General features: G+C 39.6%; 1 protein-coding gene across 2 annotated transcripts in view; it reads right to left on the bottom strand.

The window, feature by feature from the left end:
- Ap3b1 (adaptor related protein complex 3 subunit beta 1) overlaps positions 1-16864 on the bottom strand; it is a 200858-nt gene that overhangs the window by 109119 nt on the left and 74875 nt on the right. For both annotated transcript variants that reach the window (XM_057789797.1, XM_057789798.1), the window contains exons 8-12: positions 9417-9569; positions 6194-6291; positions 3730-3784; positions 3565-3636; positions 867-929 (exon numbers count right to left, since the gene is read on the bottom strand). In XM_057789797.1, the coding sequence (XP_057645780.1) occupies positions 867-929; positions 3565-3636; positions 3730-3784; positions 6194-6291; positions 9417-9569 (441 nt within the window). The remainder of the gene's footprint in view (positions 1-866; positions 930-3564; positions 3637-3729; positions 3785-6193; positions 6292-9416; positions 9570-16864) is intronic.

Here is a 16864-nt window from a genome sequence, read left to right on the forward strand (position 1 = left end):
TTTAGCATGCCCATATGAGGAGAGCTCTCTGTCATTCTAATTTTGTCACTAATTTTACTAGAAAAAAAAATATACAGCATGGAAGTTCAGTAACCCAGTAACAAAATAATTGTGGACAAGTAGTAACATCCTATGACTCTTGACCAAAGTATAAAAGAAATACAGTTAAAAAAAAAAAAAAAAAAAAACATGGTGTCCATATACAGGTAAAAAGAAATTCAGGGTGGGATTATGAAGGAACTCCAGCCACCGATTACGCTAGATTCTAAATATTGAAAACTAGTAAGAACTCCAAGGCTGCTGTATAGGGAAGCTCTTAACACTGACTTAACTTATTTCTGCTTTAAAGTTCATCCTTTCATCATAAAGTACATAAAGCCAATGAAATAAACTAATCAAAATAGATTCTCTCCTTCACAGTATGGGTCCTGGGCTCAGCAGCAAGCACCTTTAGCAGAGGACAGCACGCCGGAGTCACCACTCCCCACACACTCAGTAATAAAGCTTGAGCTAAAGGGGCAATCTACAAGGGGGAACCAGGTAACAATGATGTGTTCTCACGGGCACAGAAAGTCATTTTAGAGCACGGTGGCATAATGGACAGAATCCTTAACAAAAACAAAAGATTTTACACCCAATGATGAACCAGTCTTCCCAGTGCCATGGAAACAGAAAGGGAAACAAGACCATTCTATGTCGTACATTTGTAGTTAATGCTTATTCTCGAAAACAAAAAAATTCCCACTTGCTGATCTTTCCCTAAACTGTTTTATTTATGCAGCTGCATATTTCTAGGTTGAATAGAAGGCATATTTAACTTAAAATTGAACATATTTTAGAAACTACAATTAGCATTGTATACAAACCTGAAATTCCCGAAGAAGAGTTGATATGTTGGCTTCATTTGCCAAGTTTGTCAAAATTTCAAGCTACAATAGAGTAAAAGAGAAAGTAAACATTTTAAAACACAAATAAAAAGATGAATTTAACAGAGACTAAACATCCATATGAAACTTGATTTTTTAAAAATTACTGTCATGTGAGGCTCTGTATCCTTGAGGGGGTCTTAGTCTGTTTCCTCGAGTCTACAGAGACTAGGTAATTATACAGTTCTTAAAAAATAATTAACAAAACAATGCCCATCTTCACTAATTGTGTTAATTTTACAATTCATATCTAATTAACCTAAACAATTTGTTAGCTCAACTTTCATTTTTTTATTAATAAAGTTATGAAACAATTTGCCCTTCATGTAATACTTCTGTTTTCCAGATACCAATTAATTTTCTTGATTGGCTATCTCATTCCACCTTCCCAGACACTTAGACAATTTATAAATGTATGAAGTGCGAAATTAAAAGTCTGTCTCCACTGAGGTTGTTAGAAATATACTTTACCCATAAAAAGATTAATTATTCTGAAGGTGGCATAAACATGAGACCAACAGAAAAACACAGCCCAACATGTCCACCAGAACATTCATATCAAGTTTTACATTAAAAGTCAATGACATAAACAATTCAATTAAAAGGCACAGCCTTTAGAAAAAATTTACATATTCTGTGTAAACTTATTTTATCACTTAACTTGCTTTATCTGTTGGAAATCTGTTCTCTAAGAATATAGCTTGACTAGTCATTTTATTTTAATAAGAAAATTGAGACAATTTTTTAGTGCAGGGGAGAGACAAAGTCTCATGTATCCCAGGCAATCTTCAAACTTACTATGTAACTAATGACCTAATGTTACTGTCTCTTCCTCTTAAGTCTGGCATTACGAGTCAGCAATAACACATGAGGTAGTTATTTAAAAGTATTTTTAAAATGTAAAAACATTTTTAGTAGCACTGGGAACTAACCTAGGTCTCTGAGCATGCTAATCAAACAACCTACCACTGAAACATATGAGTCTTTGTTAATACAACTGTAGGGATATAGATATCTATATAATCTGTCTACATTTATTCATTTGCGCCGCCACATACAACTTTTAAAAAATAGCTTCAAACCCACTTTTTAAATCTATATGTGAATTACACAGAACTGTTTTTCACTAAAACGCATAAGACAGAGTTTGATAGAGTTACCAAGCTGATACAAAATCACTCCTAAATACTGCTGCCTATAAATAAAGACAGGCTTGGTAGAATGAGACAAAATCAGAACAATCAAGAAATTAATATGAAGATTTTGTTTCCACACAACTGTTCTATATGCTTATGTTTTAATAACTACCTCAACAGTATGTAAATACAAAGATCATCCAACTTAATATCAAATAAAGCATTTTGTTACTCCCTTTGCTGTAAAAATATCCAGTCTTTCAGCTCACATTTATTACTTGAAATGTTTTATAATTACAAAGCAGGAGTCTGTTATTGATGTTGAAAATATCATATTGTTTGTGTTTCACCAATTTTCTTGTGAGTAAACCCATTTTTAATGAAAATAACACTGTCCCAATATTTAAAAGAATGTCTATTTTTTCTTCATTAGTCTTTAATGTCTCTGACATAGCACACAGTGTGCAGAAATGTCCCCATGCCCTGCCTAGGGCCCTACCATCTTACCATCACAATGAACTCTACACCACAGGCCTTCATCATCTGTTAGTCTACGCCCAGCCTTTCAAAGCACCCACACATCATACCAACCATAAAAACATTCACAAAAGTTATTTTAAATACTTCCAAATGTCACTTTTTTTTTTAACAAATCTTCCACAGACTCAGCTCCACCTTTTTACTTAGTATAGGACTTAATTCAAATCTCCACTGTCTGTCTGAAGCACAAAGCACTACATTTATCTATGTACATACCTGTATCCCTCAGCATGCTAAGTTATCTGAGATATGGCAACCACACATCTGAAATCAGTACAATAACTAGCCCATAATAATATAGGCAAAGAAGCCGGGCGGTGGTGGCGCACGCCTTTAATCCCAGCACTCGGGAGGCAGAGGCAGGCGGATCTCTGTGAGTTCGAGACCAGCCTGGTCTACAGAGCTAGTTCCAGGACAGGCTCCAAAGCCACAGAGAAACCCTGTCTCGAAAAACCAAAAATAATAATAATAATAATAATAACAATAATAATAATAATAATAATAATATAGGCAAAGAATAACAATTTTCAAGTGTGTCTTTTAAAAGAAGACAACAATTTACAGAGCTGGAGAAATAGCTAAGTTTGCAAAATACAAACACAGAGACCTGAACTGATCCTTATTTGCATGCACTGTGCCTTTAGAGCTGGGAACATAGGCTGGATCAGCGTGCACTGTGCCCTTAGAGCTGGGGGACAGAGGCAGGACTCCTTCCTTGCCTACTTGGGGAGTTCCAGACCACTGAGAGAACTTGTCTCAAAATAAAATACAATAAAATAATTTGGCACCTGAGAACAATACCCAAGGTTGTTCTCTGACTTCTGCGCGTGCGCACACACACACACATACACACTTGAACACACTCATTCACACAACAGAGCATAGTTTACAGAAGCCAGAGGCTACTGTAGTATCTCTTCAAAGTACACAGCAGCTAAAGAAGCTGTATGAAGCATACGGACCTTCAGTGTCTTGATCATAGTTGGATCAGTGGACCTGACATAGAAACTCTTCAGGTAAGGTTCAAACATACCCTAGGTCAAAAAAAAAAAGAAAAGAAAGAAATGGGTAAATACATTTATCACACTGATGTGCTTCTTTGAATTAAATGCTCACAATATACATACCTTTCTCTGAATTGACATAGTTGCAATATTTTGTAAGACAATATACTGCACCTCTCTAAAAGTAAAAAGACATTTCAGTAGTCATATCCAATGAAACATCTTATGAAAACAATACATTAAAAAGAATCTGTAAGAAAACTCAGAGGCAACAAAATTTTTAACTACAAGACTCTACATGTTTAGTAACTGAGGCATTCATATGTTCTTTCCAGTGCACTTGTACTCGAGAATACTAACATTCTGTGCGGTAGGTATGTCATGAGATGGAGGCAGAGCTCACTTTATGATACTGTACCCTCTGAAATATGAGGCCAGTATTGCTGCTTTGCACACATGAAGGAAAATGAGTGGAGGAAATGCAATCAGAGTGCTCACCCACATTCTTATCAGGAGCTCACAGTGCCAACAGCCAGTCACAGATCAAAAGAAAGGCCTGGTTTTAAAAAGTCACATTATGCTATTCCTAAGGCTTCATATCTAATAAAGGACAGAATCTACTATTAAATTCACATTAATCTGGTAAAGCCCGTCTATCAAAGAACCATTCCAGATCTTTCTAGCACCATTTGAACTAACTATCCATTGCAAACAAGTATCACCGAGCTGGTAACAAAAAGTGGCTGGAGATAAAGTGAAGATGAGCGTGGAATGAAACTGCTTCTGACTTGTTTCTCAAATAGCAGGAGCGAGCAAGGGCGCGAGGGGCGCAGTCAGCATACATGTTCCCTTCCCAGCCAGTGCAGGAGTGCAATGGAGGGTAGGAAACAATGACATCAACCAAGCAGCTAGCAGTGCAAAGTGTCTGGGCAACCCTGACCAACGGAACAATGAATGATGTTTTTAAACATAATAAAACACTAATGCTGACTTTAAAGCTCTAATGAAAGAACTCATCTTTTTAAGTTTTCCGTTTGTTTGAAATTGCTTATCTGAACTATTGAATTATACAGAGGGAAACTGTGAAGATGGCATGTTCTATCTATTCATACAGGAAACTAAAGAGCACAGGGTTCTTTAAAGGGGGTAGTTATTTTCTAGTAGCTAGTCTTGGGGGTTAAGGAGATGATTTAGCAGATAGGACGGCTTGCTATGCAAACACAAAGACAGTTCAAATCCCCAGAACCCATGTAAAGCTGGGAGTGACACCTGTAAGCCTGTGCTCCAGCACTGTGAGGGTTAAGACAGGAGACCCTGAGAGCCACCCGTCTACCTGCTCAGTAAGAGACTTGTCTCAAGGGAATCCAGCATAAGGTCAGAGCAGAATACCAGACATCACCCTCTAGTATCCATATGCTCCAGAGACACACATGTGCAGCACATAAAACACACACACACACAGTCCTACTAACACACATGCATACACCACTGTTCACACATGTATACACACAAAATCAAAACAAAAAATAAATAGCTCTTTTTTTTTTTTTTTTTTTTTTGATTTTTCGAGACAGGGTTTCTCTGTAGCTTTGGAGCCTGTCCTGGAACTCCCTTTGTAGCCCAGGCTGGCCTCGAACTCCCAGAGATCCGCCTGCCTCTGCCTCCCGAGTACTGGGATTAAAGGCATGCGCCACCACGGCCCGGCAATAGCTCTTTTTAAAACTGAAGAAACTAGTGATTGAACATTCCAATTTTATATGAAGTAGGGTTCTGCCAAGCAACATGACATAGTCTCTGCTATTATTCTAAAGCAACGGTTTTCAAAGTGTGGGTCATGACCCCTGTGGGGACCAAATGACCCTTTCAAAGGCGTCACCTAGGACCCACTGGAAAACACAGATAATTACATTGTGATTCATAACAGTAGTAAGATGAAGTAGCAAGGAAAAGTTTTATGGTTGGGGGTCAGCACAGCATGAGGACTATATTAAAGGGTCGATACGTTAGGAAGGTGAGAATCAGTGCTCTAAGGTCAGAGCTAACGCACTGAGCAAAGCAAGCTGAGCACACTTAAGGACAGTTTTTAGTGATTCCAGAATAAATAAAATTTCCAAACAGCAAGACTGGTAAACTTAGCAAAGCAAAATACATGCTCTATGTTGCAACATACTTTAATATCTCTGCACCTGAAGCTAGAAACTTCCATTTTTCTTCACTAAGACTGAGATCCTTTTATTTTTTTATTTTTTTTATTTTATTTTTATTTTATTTATTTTTTTTTTTTTTTGGTTTTTCGAGACAGGGTTTCTCTGTGGCTTTGGAGCCTGTCCTGGAACTAGCTCTTGTAGACCAGGCTGGTCTCGAACTCACAGAGATTCACCTGCCTCAGCCTCCCGAGTGCTGGGATTAAAGGCGTGCGCCACCACCGCCCGGCCTGAGATCCTTTTATAATAACCCATTAAGTGTGAGACCTTATTTATTTATAGGTCAACTATATATCCCAGGCTGAGGAGACAGACTACATTTGCCTCAACACTACTTCTGAGAGAATACAAAGAAAAAAAGCACATGCAAAATCACAACCTACCTATTGCTACGCAGTAGGCGCACCAGGGACTTAGAAATAACGCCAGCCTCTGACTTGGGTGAAATGTGCCAGTACAGCTGGGCAACAGCCATAACCACCTGCAAGAACAGAAACAGAGGCACAGTGAACATCTAAGCAACGGGGTCCAAACGCATCCTCACTCCACATGTGTTCCCTCTAAACACCTTTAGAACTCTTGCGAAGTAGAATGAAATGTTCAAGTCTTTGTAGGGGGTTGAAGTCACTTTCCCCAAGTACTTCCTACCTTCACAAAGTGCTTATATTTGAGGGCAGAAGGTTAGCGGTGTCAGACAGGACCTCTGTGAGTAGAAGGGCCCTAAGGTATGTGTCCTCACAAGATACCGATAAAATGCAATGACAAGATGAAAGCAGAAAAGTGAGTGGTTGTCTATATGCCAAGAAATGCAAAGATCACCAGCAACTACCTTCCAACGAGGAAAGAGACAGCATCTCCCTGGACCCTCCAGAGGATACAGCCTATTCATACCTGACTTCAGTCTCCGGCGGTCTGGAATGTAAAAACTCTTGTCCTTTTCATACACCTAGATTGTGGCAATTTGTATGACAGGAAACTAACACATCGTGGGGGAAGAGGGGAAATGCCATAAATGAACTGCCCATAGTGACAATAGTCCTGGGCAAAAAATAAAAATCAAACAACAACAAAAAACCCTTCATGCTGTTCATGACTGAGTGCTGGCTGCTTAGTCACACAATTCTAAAGAGAAGCAGGAGCAACTTCTAAACCATGCCAGATTGGGTCGGGGGAGGAGGGAGAACAGGACACACAGCAACAAGTTGTCTCAAGTAAAGGAAAGCAAATCAAAATGTAGCAACAAGGAGCTTGCAGCACTCTGTCTTTTTAAGACTCACAACTTCAACGCTAGTCTTGGAGCATCTGGAGCCACGGTACCAGAAATGGACTGTTCTCCAAATAAACCTGTACCGCATTTCTCTCTCTCTCTCTCTCGTGTGCCTTTACGTTCAGAGTCAAGATTCCTCACCACCGAAAGTATCTAGTTCAGCATGTGGACGCTGAGACACAACAACAAAATGGTTCAGAAGACAAATGAATACTAATTTAGTTCTGTTCAGTACACCAAGTTCAAAACAGTACACTGCAAGTTTCAGGCACGCCTTGATAGTACACCACACACCAAGGTGCCTAAGCTAAAGACATTCTTTTTTTTTTTTTTTTTTTTTTGGTTTTTCGAGACAGGGTTTCTCTGTGGCTTTGGAGCCTGTCCTGAAACTAGCTCTGTAGACCAGGCTGGTCTCGAACTCACAGAGATCCACCTGCCTCTGCCTCCCGAGTGCTGGGATTAAAGGCGTGCGCCACCATCGCCCGGCTAAAGACATTCTTTATAAAAGAAAAATCATCTTTAAAAAAACAGTTCATGGGATCCTAATATACTGTTTTTGTAATATTTAAAAAATAGTAAGTTGACTATGGCTTTCATCTAGAACCTGGGAATTCAAGAACAGTAAGATCTCATTTCCTCACTTGTGCTCTTAACGTGTAAAACATCCACACCCACATATGCGAGGATGTGAACTGTATTTTCTCTAAGTCAAGACACAGCTTTCACTTGGTATGTCATCTTTTGAATATATTAGTCAAGCCACTCCCAAATCTAAAAGAACTAAATGACCTCCCTTTGCCTCATGATCTATAAAAACAGTAGCTTAAAGTTTCTTCAATGCTACACATGAAATCTGAAGGACAAGTTGTAAAAAGCCACTGGGGAAACTCTCACAACTCCAAAGTCCAGACTGGCTGAAAGAACTCAAGCCCCAGGCCTTCCACCTGCTCATAATTAAAGCATCCCATACTGCACACTCCTCTTGACCATCCCATAGTCTTCTGCTTCTGGTTCTGCCTCCAATACTACCCTGGTCCATCAAGCTTTCTGAAACGAGTTCCCAAAATTCACTTTCAAACATAAGAACAAGTCTGTGTTTCTTTCTTTTGTTTTTGTTGTTTGTTTTTTGAGATGATTTCTCTATGTAGCCTTGGCTGTCCTGGAACTGCTATGTAGACCAGCCTGGCCTTGAGCTCATAGAGATCTGCTTCCCTTGTGCTGGGATTAAAGGTGTGTGCCACCACTGCCCAGCTATATTTCTTTGTTTTGAAACAGGGTCTCACTATGTAGTCTCACCTGGTCTGAAACTCCCTATGTAGTCCAAGTTGGCTTCTAACTCACAGAGATCCACCTGCCTCTACCTTCTGAATTCTGGGACTGAAGAAATGAGCAACTACACCTGATAAGAGTAAGGTTGTTGTTTTTTAATCTTCATAATTCTTCAAAAGTCAAGCTTTATTTAAATTTACTTACACAAGAAGGTAACATAATACACTCAGAACCATGGCAGCCTATGGTGCACTAGCAAATGAGCAGGGACCCCACATATGCACAGAAACAACCATGTACCCTAGGATTTAATACCTGGCACTGTCAGCAAACGTCTAAATCATAAAACCAACTCCCAAGACAAAATGAAGCTAACAGTGAGTTAATGATACTTTCAGTGAGTAGCAGCTATTAGGGAGACGAGGCACACTGAACACAAGCTTGTGTTTAACCGTATCAGTGAATTCATGCCTTACCATGAGGAGGTACACTACACAAAGCATGTGTTTGACCCGTATCAATGACTTCATGCCTTACTATGACGAGGCACACTACACACAAGCATGCGTTTGACCGTATTAATGACTTCAGGCCTTACTATGATGAGGCACACTAAGCACAAGAATGCGTTTAGCTGATCAGTGAATTCATGCCTTACTATAATTGAGCTTTTGAATGATGACTTGGAATCACATTACTAGTAGTACCATAGAAACTTCTGCTAATTGCTAAGTATACAAACTTCTAAAGGCTAAATTCTCAAAGGAGTACAGAAAAAAGTAGTAAGTAAAGTTCCTTATATTTGAAGATTTACTAAATGAAGAAAATAACTCATTATTTTCTTAATTTAAACAAATCTGGCTTTACATGTTTCAAAACAATGAAGGCTAAAAACCATTTACAATACAGATTCGGGTCTCAAAGCTTCAATCCCACACATTTCTAGCTACCCATCACACGTGTCTGTTGTATGAACGCTCCAGTCACATGCTCAGTACTGACTGTACATACATTCAATCAATGTTTGGTCTTTACATCTGAAAAACAGGTCTTTCCTAGTTTCAACATACCGCTGCATTCCTGCTCTGAAGCAAAGGCTTTGTGTTTCGAATCAAGAGCCTATGGTCTGGATCCATAGTATATGGCCTCTTCTTGTCACTCTTTTCCTTCTCTTCATCCTCAGAGTCATAGAAATTCTTTTCATTGTCTTCTAGACCATCGTCCTGTGAAGAAAACAAATCCAACCCCAAGATTAGGTGAGACTGTGAACAGCCAAGACATTACACAGCCAAAGAAACTATTCCTTTGGAAACATCTGCAGTACTAGGCTGGAGAGAAGCTCAGTCCACAGAGTGCCTGTCTTGTAAGCTAAGGGCCTGAGTTCAGTCCCCAGTATCCATATATGCAAATAATCAAGGGTGAAGCACCAGTCTATGGCTGGACTATAAGCACTCGCTTAAAACCTTAAATCAAAATTAATCAAACATATTTAAACTCTACCTGAAAATAACACATAATAAAAATGCTTTTTTAAACTGTAACTACAGAAAACTACAGCTGGCAATAAAATCCTAAAATGCTCATAAATATTTCTTTTAATAAGCAATTATTTGTTCTGTTTCTTCTTCATTATTAATATATTTTATTAGAGTTTGATTATATTACTTTAATAAAAAACATATTTTAATACAATTTTTACTTAAAAAACATTTAGGATTGAGGTAATAATCTTAGTTAAAAAAACTTCAAAGGAGTAATTTTTCATTACTATTTTCCCACACAAGAATCAAAGATGTTATAGAGCTATTTAAATTTTTTCTAGAAACTCTTACTTATTAATTCTTACAATTTCCTAAAATAGAAGGGAGAACTTGAAATAACATTTATATGTGGCCCAGAGAAGTCAAAAAGTTAAATATCTCTACTTTAAAGTTTTAATAAGGGACAATAAGATTTTAAAAAGAAAGAAAACAGCTGCCTGTAGATGGAACAACTGACACCACATATTAAAGACATATTTACCTCAAAAATCCTATTATATGTTTTTACAAAATTTCAGTTTGGTTCTTTCTTTGATAGTCTTCTTTCAGCAACAGAGACTTCCTATGTATCTCAGACTGACCAAAATCTGGCAGTCCAGCTTCAGGTCCTAAGAACTACGGTTACAGATTTACACCTGGCTGCATGTATCTGTACCAACTACTGCTCTCTATGGAATCCAAACTGTGGAAGAGGGGCCGAAAGAAATGAAAAGGTCAATGTCACAAAGCTCAGTATGTGACTATGACCAGGCAGGAACCAAGGTCCAACAACAGGTTTAAACTGGAATTGGCTGTGGATGTGTCTTTTGAGATTTTTAACTAGAGAACAGTGGCACAAACAAACTGGATGTCAAATACATATGGCCAGCACGGGTGTATGGAGACAGGGCCAGCACGGGTGTACGGAGACGGGGCCAGCACGGGTGTACGGAGTCGGGGCCAGCACGGGTGTACGGAGACAGGGCCAATGTCAGTGCTGCGGCATTACCAACCTTTCCCTGTTGTCACTGTTTGCTGTAACGCTTGACAGAAGATGTGTATTATAAAACTTCTATGGAGATTAAGTTCACTTAGTGAAGCTTATCCAAGGGCTCAGTCTCCAGCACAAATCAGCACTGAGAAGCAGAGACTCTGTATGCAGAGCTCTGAAGAGCAAGTGCTTCTTGTGGACAGTACCCAGTGTAGCATGCATCTGCTACAGCAGCCTGCACTGGGCAGACCATAAAATAAATACAGTTCCTGTGCTTAAGAAATTAAGGCGTAAAACAATTTTTATAGAAACGTCAGATTTAATCTTTATGTCACTGTTATATAAGGGCAATAATTTTGGCAATCAATTACAGAGTTAATTAAATTTGTCAATCTTTAAGAAAAATTCAACTTGACTGACAATACTCTGTGACACTGCTGACCCATCAAATGGGGAAAGATTCGTGCTATCTTAAAGATAACAAATAACATACTTAACTAAGTAAGTGGAGGTTCAAAGTTGTCACACCTCTGACATCACTGAATAGTTGAAAGACAGTCGTTCTTTGTTAAAAGTTGTGTGAGTGGAATGAATCTTACTTTTCCATATCCAGGAGCAGAAAAGCTACTTAAACAAGCAAGGGAAACAAGCTATATTAAGAAAGATAAGTGGTCTGTCTGCTTACGAGTAAAAACAAATGAGTTTGAAAGACCTTGAAATGAACTTTATAAAAAGAAATTGCCATATTGCACGTAATGGCTTTGTGGGAGCCCAGGTAGTTTGGATGCTCACCTTAATAGACCTGGATGGAGGTGGGTGGTCCTTGGACCTCCCACAGGGCAGAGAAACCTGCTTGCTCTTTGGGCTGAGGAGGGAGGAAGACTTGATTGGGGGAGGGGGAGGGAATGGGAGGTGGTGGCGGGGAAGAGGCAGAAATCTTTAATAATTAAATAAATTAATTAATTAAAAAAATTTTTAAAAAATGTCATTTCCTATCATTAAAAGCATTTAGGTGAACAGGTATATCAAACTTTCACAAAGAAATAAAATAAAGCAAATAAATAAATAAAGCATAATCTTCTATTTCTTAAAAAAAAGAAAAAAGAAAAAAGGAAATTGCCAAATGTTCTACTTAGGATATTACTATTTTTATAAAGATAAAAAATAAACCAATTCTAACACACCTCTACTCATACTGAAAGGCACCGTGTCATAAATGTTCTATTTTTAGTAGAACTGCTTGATTTCCAGAGCTTCCTCTACAATATGGAATACACTTGTGAGCTGAAGAGTGAAATCAGCTCCAGTGTATGCATCTGTTAATTGAGCACTAAGCAGAAAGGCTTCTCCCATACTCCTAAGAGAGCTGTGATGGAAACCCCTCAGTATTACCCCACACACGAAACCTGTATCAGAGTACACTGTGCATATTAGTGTAGTCCTCTTTGTATGCTGGTTTCTCGGTCTATAGATAAAAGGGTAACAAAGAAAAAGAAACTAAGTTATATGTTTCAGGGTCAAGAGACAAGGAAAGAAATGCACAGTTTATAGGTGCTCACCCCAAAGACCTTCAACACACATTCAATTATTGGGCTACAGAAATGGCTCAATAGGTAAACACTTATGGCTCAACCTTGTGGGCCTGAGTGTGGATCCCCACAGCCCACAGAGGCTGGATGTGGTAAAGCACATTGGCAACACCAGCACTGGCGGAACAGACAAGAGATCCAGGGCTCGCTAGACCACTTGTTCAGCCACAACAGCACATGTCAGGCACAGGGAAAGATTCTGCCTTTAAAAAGGCTATGGTGGGACTCTAGGGATGGCCCAGATATTAAGAGCACAAACTGCTCTTAAAGGGGAACCAGGTTTGCTTCCCAACATCCAAATGGTAGTTCACAACTGTCTCTAGCTCTATTTCCAAGAGGTCCAATTCCTCTTCTGGCCCCTGATGGCATTGTACAAGTATAGTGTACATACGTACACACACACACACACCACACAGGTGAAACGCTCATACACATAAAAAATAAATTTTTATAATGTGGTAGTTTGAAAGAAAATAGCCAAATAGCCAGCAAAGGAAATGGCGGCACAGTTAGGCCTTGATGGAGGAAGAGTGCCACTGCGGGGGTGAGTCCTTTGAGTCCATATGCTCAAGCTATGCTCAATGTCACAGTTCACTTCCTATTGCCTGTGGATCAAGATGTAGAACTCTCAGCCTCAGCTCCTTCTCAAACACCATGTCTGACTGCATGCTGCTATGGACCACCATGATGATAATGGACTAAACCTCTGAAACTGTGAGCCACCACAATTAATGTTTTCCTTTATAAGAGTCACCGTGATCATGGTGTCTCTTCATAGCAACAGAAACCCTAACTAGATGTATAACTGAAAAGGTAATTAGTGAAAAAAATAAACATTCTAACATCAAATTCTTGCCTCCACATGTACCCCATGAGAGAGTACACTTGCACACACATGTGTATTCAAGCAAAAATATTTAAAAGATTCAATCAATATACTACACGTGTTTCTGCTGAAAGAGCTTAACTTTTATCCAACTGTGATCTGAACGAGAATGGCCCCACAGTCTCATACATTTGAAGTTAGGTCCTTAGTTGGTGTAATTGTTCTGGGAAGGATTAGGAGACACGGCCTTCTTACAAGTCACATTTCATAAACCCACACCATTCAGTGTGCCTCTCTCTGCCTCATGCCTGTGGATCTGATGTAAACTCTCAGTTACTGCTCCAGTGCCGGGTCTGCCTGCTGCCTTGCTCCCCGGCATAATGGTTATGGACTCATCCTGCAAGCAAACCCTCAATTAATGCTTCCTTTTACAAGCTGCCTTGGTGCTTCTTCACAGCAACAGAAAAGGAGGAAGGGACCATACAGGAAGCAAGGGAGGGAGAGGGTAAGAAACCCTCAGAGAAATTTATTTTAAATCTTCTCATCTCATTTGAAAAATGGGAACCAATTTGGATTAAGGAAAGCTTTGTGGCTTATATAAAGTATTTTAAACACAGAGGAGACGCAGATGTAATGCTATGATGGAGAATTACATAGGAACTGTGGAGGATAAAACAGGACCAAAAACTCCATGAGCAGAGGAACTGGGGAGCTGGACGATGCACACGGGAGACTAAATAGATTCTTGCACATGGATTTATGTGTTTAAATTTTTCTGTAACTTAAAATGGTGAGTCTAACTTCTTGCCTACCTAACTGGAGAATCCAAGACAGGTGGTGCGGACAGATCCATGGAGCAGAACAGGAGGCCCACAAACACACTCAGAGGGACACAGCGCCACTGTCACAAAACTTACAATAATGCAAGGAAAAAAGTCTTTTCCAAAACTGGGTATCATCATATGAAAATTAAATGAATGTGAACAAAGGCCTAAAACTCCACAAAAATTAACTTGATAATGGACTACGGACCAGAACGTAAAACACAATCTATAAGCTGCTAGAGGTTAACATAAAAGAAAACACAGATCAACTTAGGTACTTAGGTATGGCAACTTTTAGATACAAAACCAAAGAAATGATTTGTGGGAAAAGAGCCCAAAAGCTCTATTTTTTGCACTTTGAAGTATTCTCAGTACTCATTAGGAATTTTACTGAGGTCTACAGAGTAGACCTACACGCTATAAACTACAAGCAAGAAGCAGAAACAAGACTTCAAGAAAGAAAGAGAGCAGAAACAGGGTCCCTTGCGTTATTCCCTCTTTCAATAATGGACCCAGGGCTCAAGAAAAAAACTAGACTTAACTAAAAACCTCTGCTTCACTAAGATGAAGTCAAGAGAATTAGAAGACAAGCCTCAGATAGGGAGGACCCTGACTCAAACTATGCCAAGAATTGTTCAACCTTGACAACAAGAAGACAAGTAGCCCAGTCTTTAGTATAGTTAAAGGCCTAGCAAGCCCCATCCTTTCCCACATCTTTGTGTGTGTGTGTGTGTCTGTCTGTCTGTCTGTCTCTCTCTCTCTCTCTCTCTCTCTCTCACACACACACACACACACACACACACACACATCAACCCCCTCCAGAGACCATCCACAAATCAAGGGAGTAAAGAATGCAAGAGTCAAAGGATGAGAAGGAACGACATGAAGAGCTGTCTTCTATGACATGTCGTGAAGGTACCTGCAAAAGACCATTGACATTGCATCATGGAGATGGGCTCATGGGTCTCCACGTCCCTCTGAGAAAATACAGGCCGTTATATGTCAGGTACAGACAGTCAAATTCCTTGGTGGTGTAGCCTCTGGTAATTTGCCTTTATTCAAGTAAATAATCTCATACTCATGTTCATGCAGCAGACCTGATGAAATGCAGTAGGCACACAACAAAACACACAAAAGTGCATGCAGCACTTTGGGAAAAAGAAAGGGTTCAGTTATGTGTGGGGGGGGGTGTAAAGGGAAATATGATCAAAGTATATTATACATGTATTAAATTGTGAAAATCATTTTTTAGAGTAAAGATGTCAAACAACCAAATGAAAAGATGGTCAATATCGTATGGCATTAAGGAATAACCACATCAAAAAAGATATGACCTGTCAGAGCCCAGAAGATTGTTTCCTGCAGTGGAACATGCACATGATAAATGCAATGATGTGAATCCCACGGCTTTTGCTGATAATCATGTGTTAATGTAGGCTTCCAAACTTAAAGGTACAGATACACATGTAAGAGCTAAGGGCATACACAAAAATCCCATCACTTCCAACCAATGATGACTCGCTTTGTACAATCTAAGTTTTAAAAATGAAAACAAAAACAGCGAGTTTGAATATCTTAACTGTAGAATGTGAAAATAGGACCTCTGTACTCAACCATTCCAAAGCCAGTGGCCAATGAAAACAAACTAACAAAAAAATCAATATAGCTTCAATTTGCTCCACTCACTTCAGAAGACACACATATGACACTGAATGTTTCTTGAAGGCAAAACCACAAATAATGTGTTACTTTGGAAGAGGTATAGTCAACGTACCCCTGGTACACTGTAGGAAGGACGCCATGAGGTGGGAAACCAGACTTACACAATAATACCGTGTACAGACCTTCTACCTGGAGCTCCAAACACAGTGCTCACAGACTCTGAGGACAATCTTTGCTTTGCACGGAGACTAAGATGAGAGGCAGACAGACACTTCATCTGAGTTTGGTAAGAAATAAATACAAACTATCATCTTTTTGTCAGTTTACACAAGCAACAAAGAAAGTTTGCAATAGATGAAACCACAAACAATATTTTATGTCTAAAATTTGATGACAGGAAAATATTTTTGAGAAATACACTTGCCTAACGTGAACAATGATGGGGCCGTGTGAGACAAACGGCACTATGGCCACAAGTCTCTTGACACAGTGAAGCACAAGCGGAAATGAACCTTTTAATCCTCAAAACTCACGAGTCTGGAGGTGAAGCATGGGTTTATCACCTTTCACAGGCAGAAAATAAAGAAGCACAGGACACACACTGCCCAGAGTCCCACGGGCTCAAAGCGAGGCTGGCCTGAACTCAGGAACAGCTCTTCTCTGTCCTATCGCTCTCCCCTTTACTACTTGGCGCCTGTGACCACCAGCCTTCTGGATTCCACAACAACCTTAGGACTTACACCAAAATCACACAATCCTTGCAGCACGCTGAGGCTTTAGACTGTACTTTAAGGCTGAAACCTGACTCCTGCAGGGGAGCATCCAGGACAGACCCATGTAAACTGAGACACTGCACTGGTCAACCCCAGTTATTATCTCAAATCAGCACAGAGTGGTAGCATTTGGGTCCCGAAGAAGCCTTCTTCCTGGTTGGGAGACAGCCACCTCATGCAGGGTACGTGCATCTCACACAATATAAACATGAGGAAGCAATCTCTGGCACAGCTGCTTACAAGGGCACTAAGTCCCTCCAAAGCAATGGTTCTCAATCTGTGGACCGTGATCCCTTTGGTACCAAACGACCCTTTCAAAGGGATCACCTATCA

The sequence above is a fragment of the Chionomys nivalis genome, chromosome 15 (assembly GCF_950005125.1).
Source record: "Chionomys nivalis chromosome 15, mChiNiv1.1, whole genome shotgun sequence".
Taxonomy (NCBI): Eukaryota; Metazoa; Chordata; class Mammalia; order Rodentia; family Cricetidae; genus Chionomys; species Chionomys nivalis.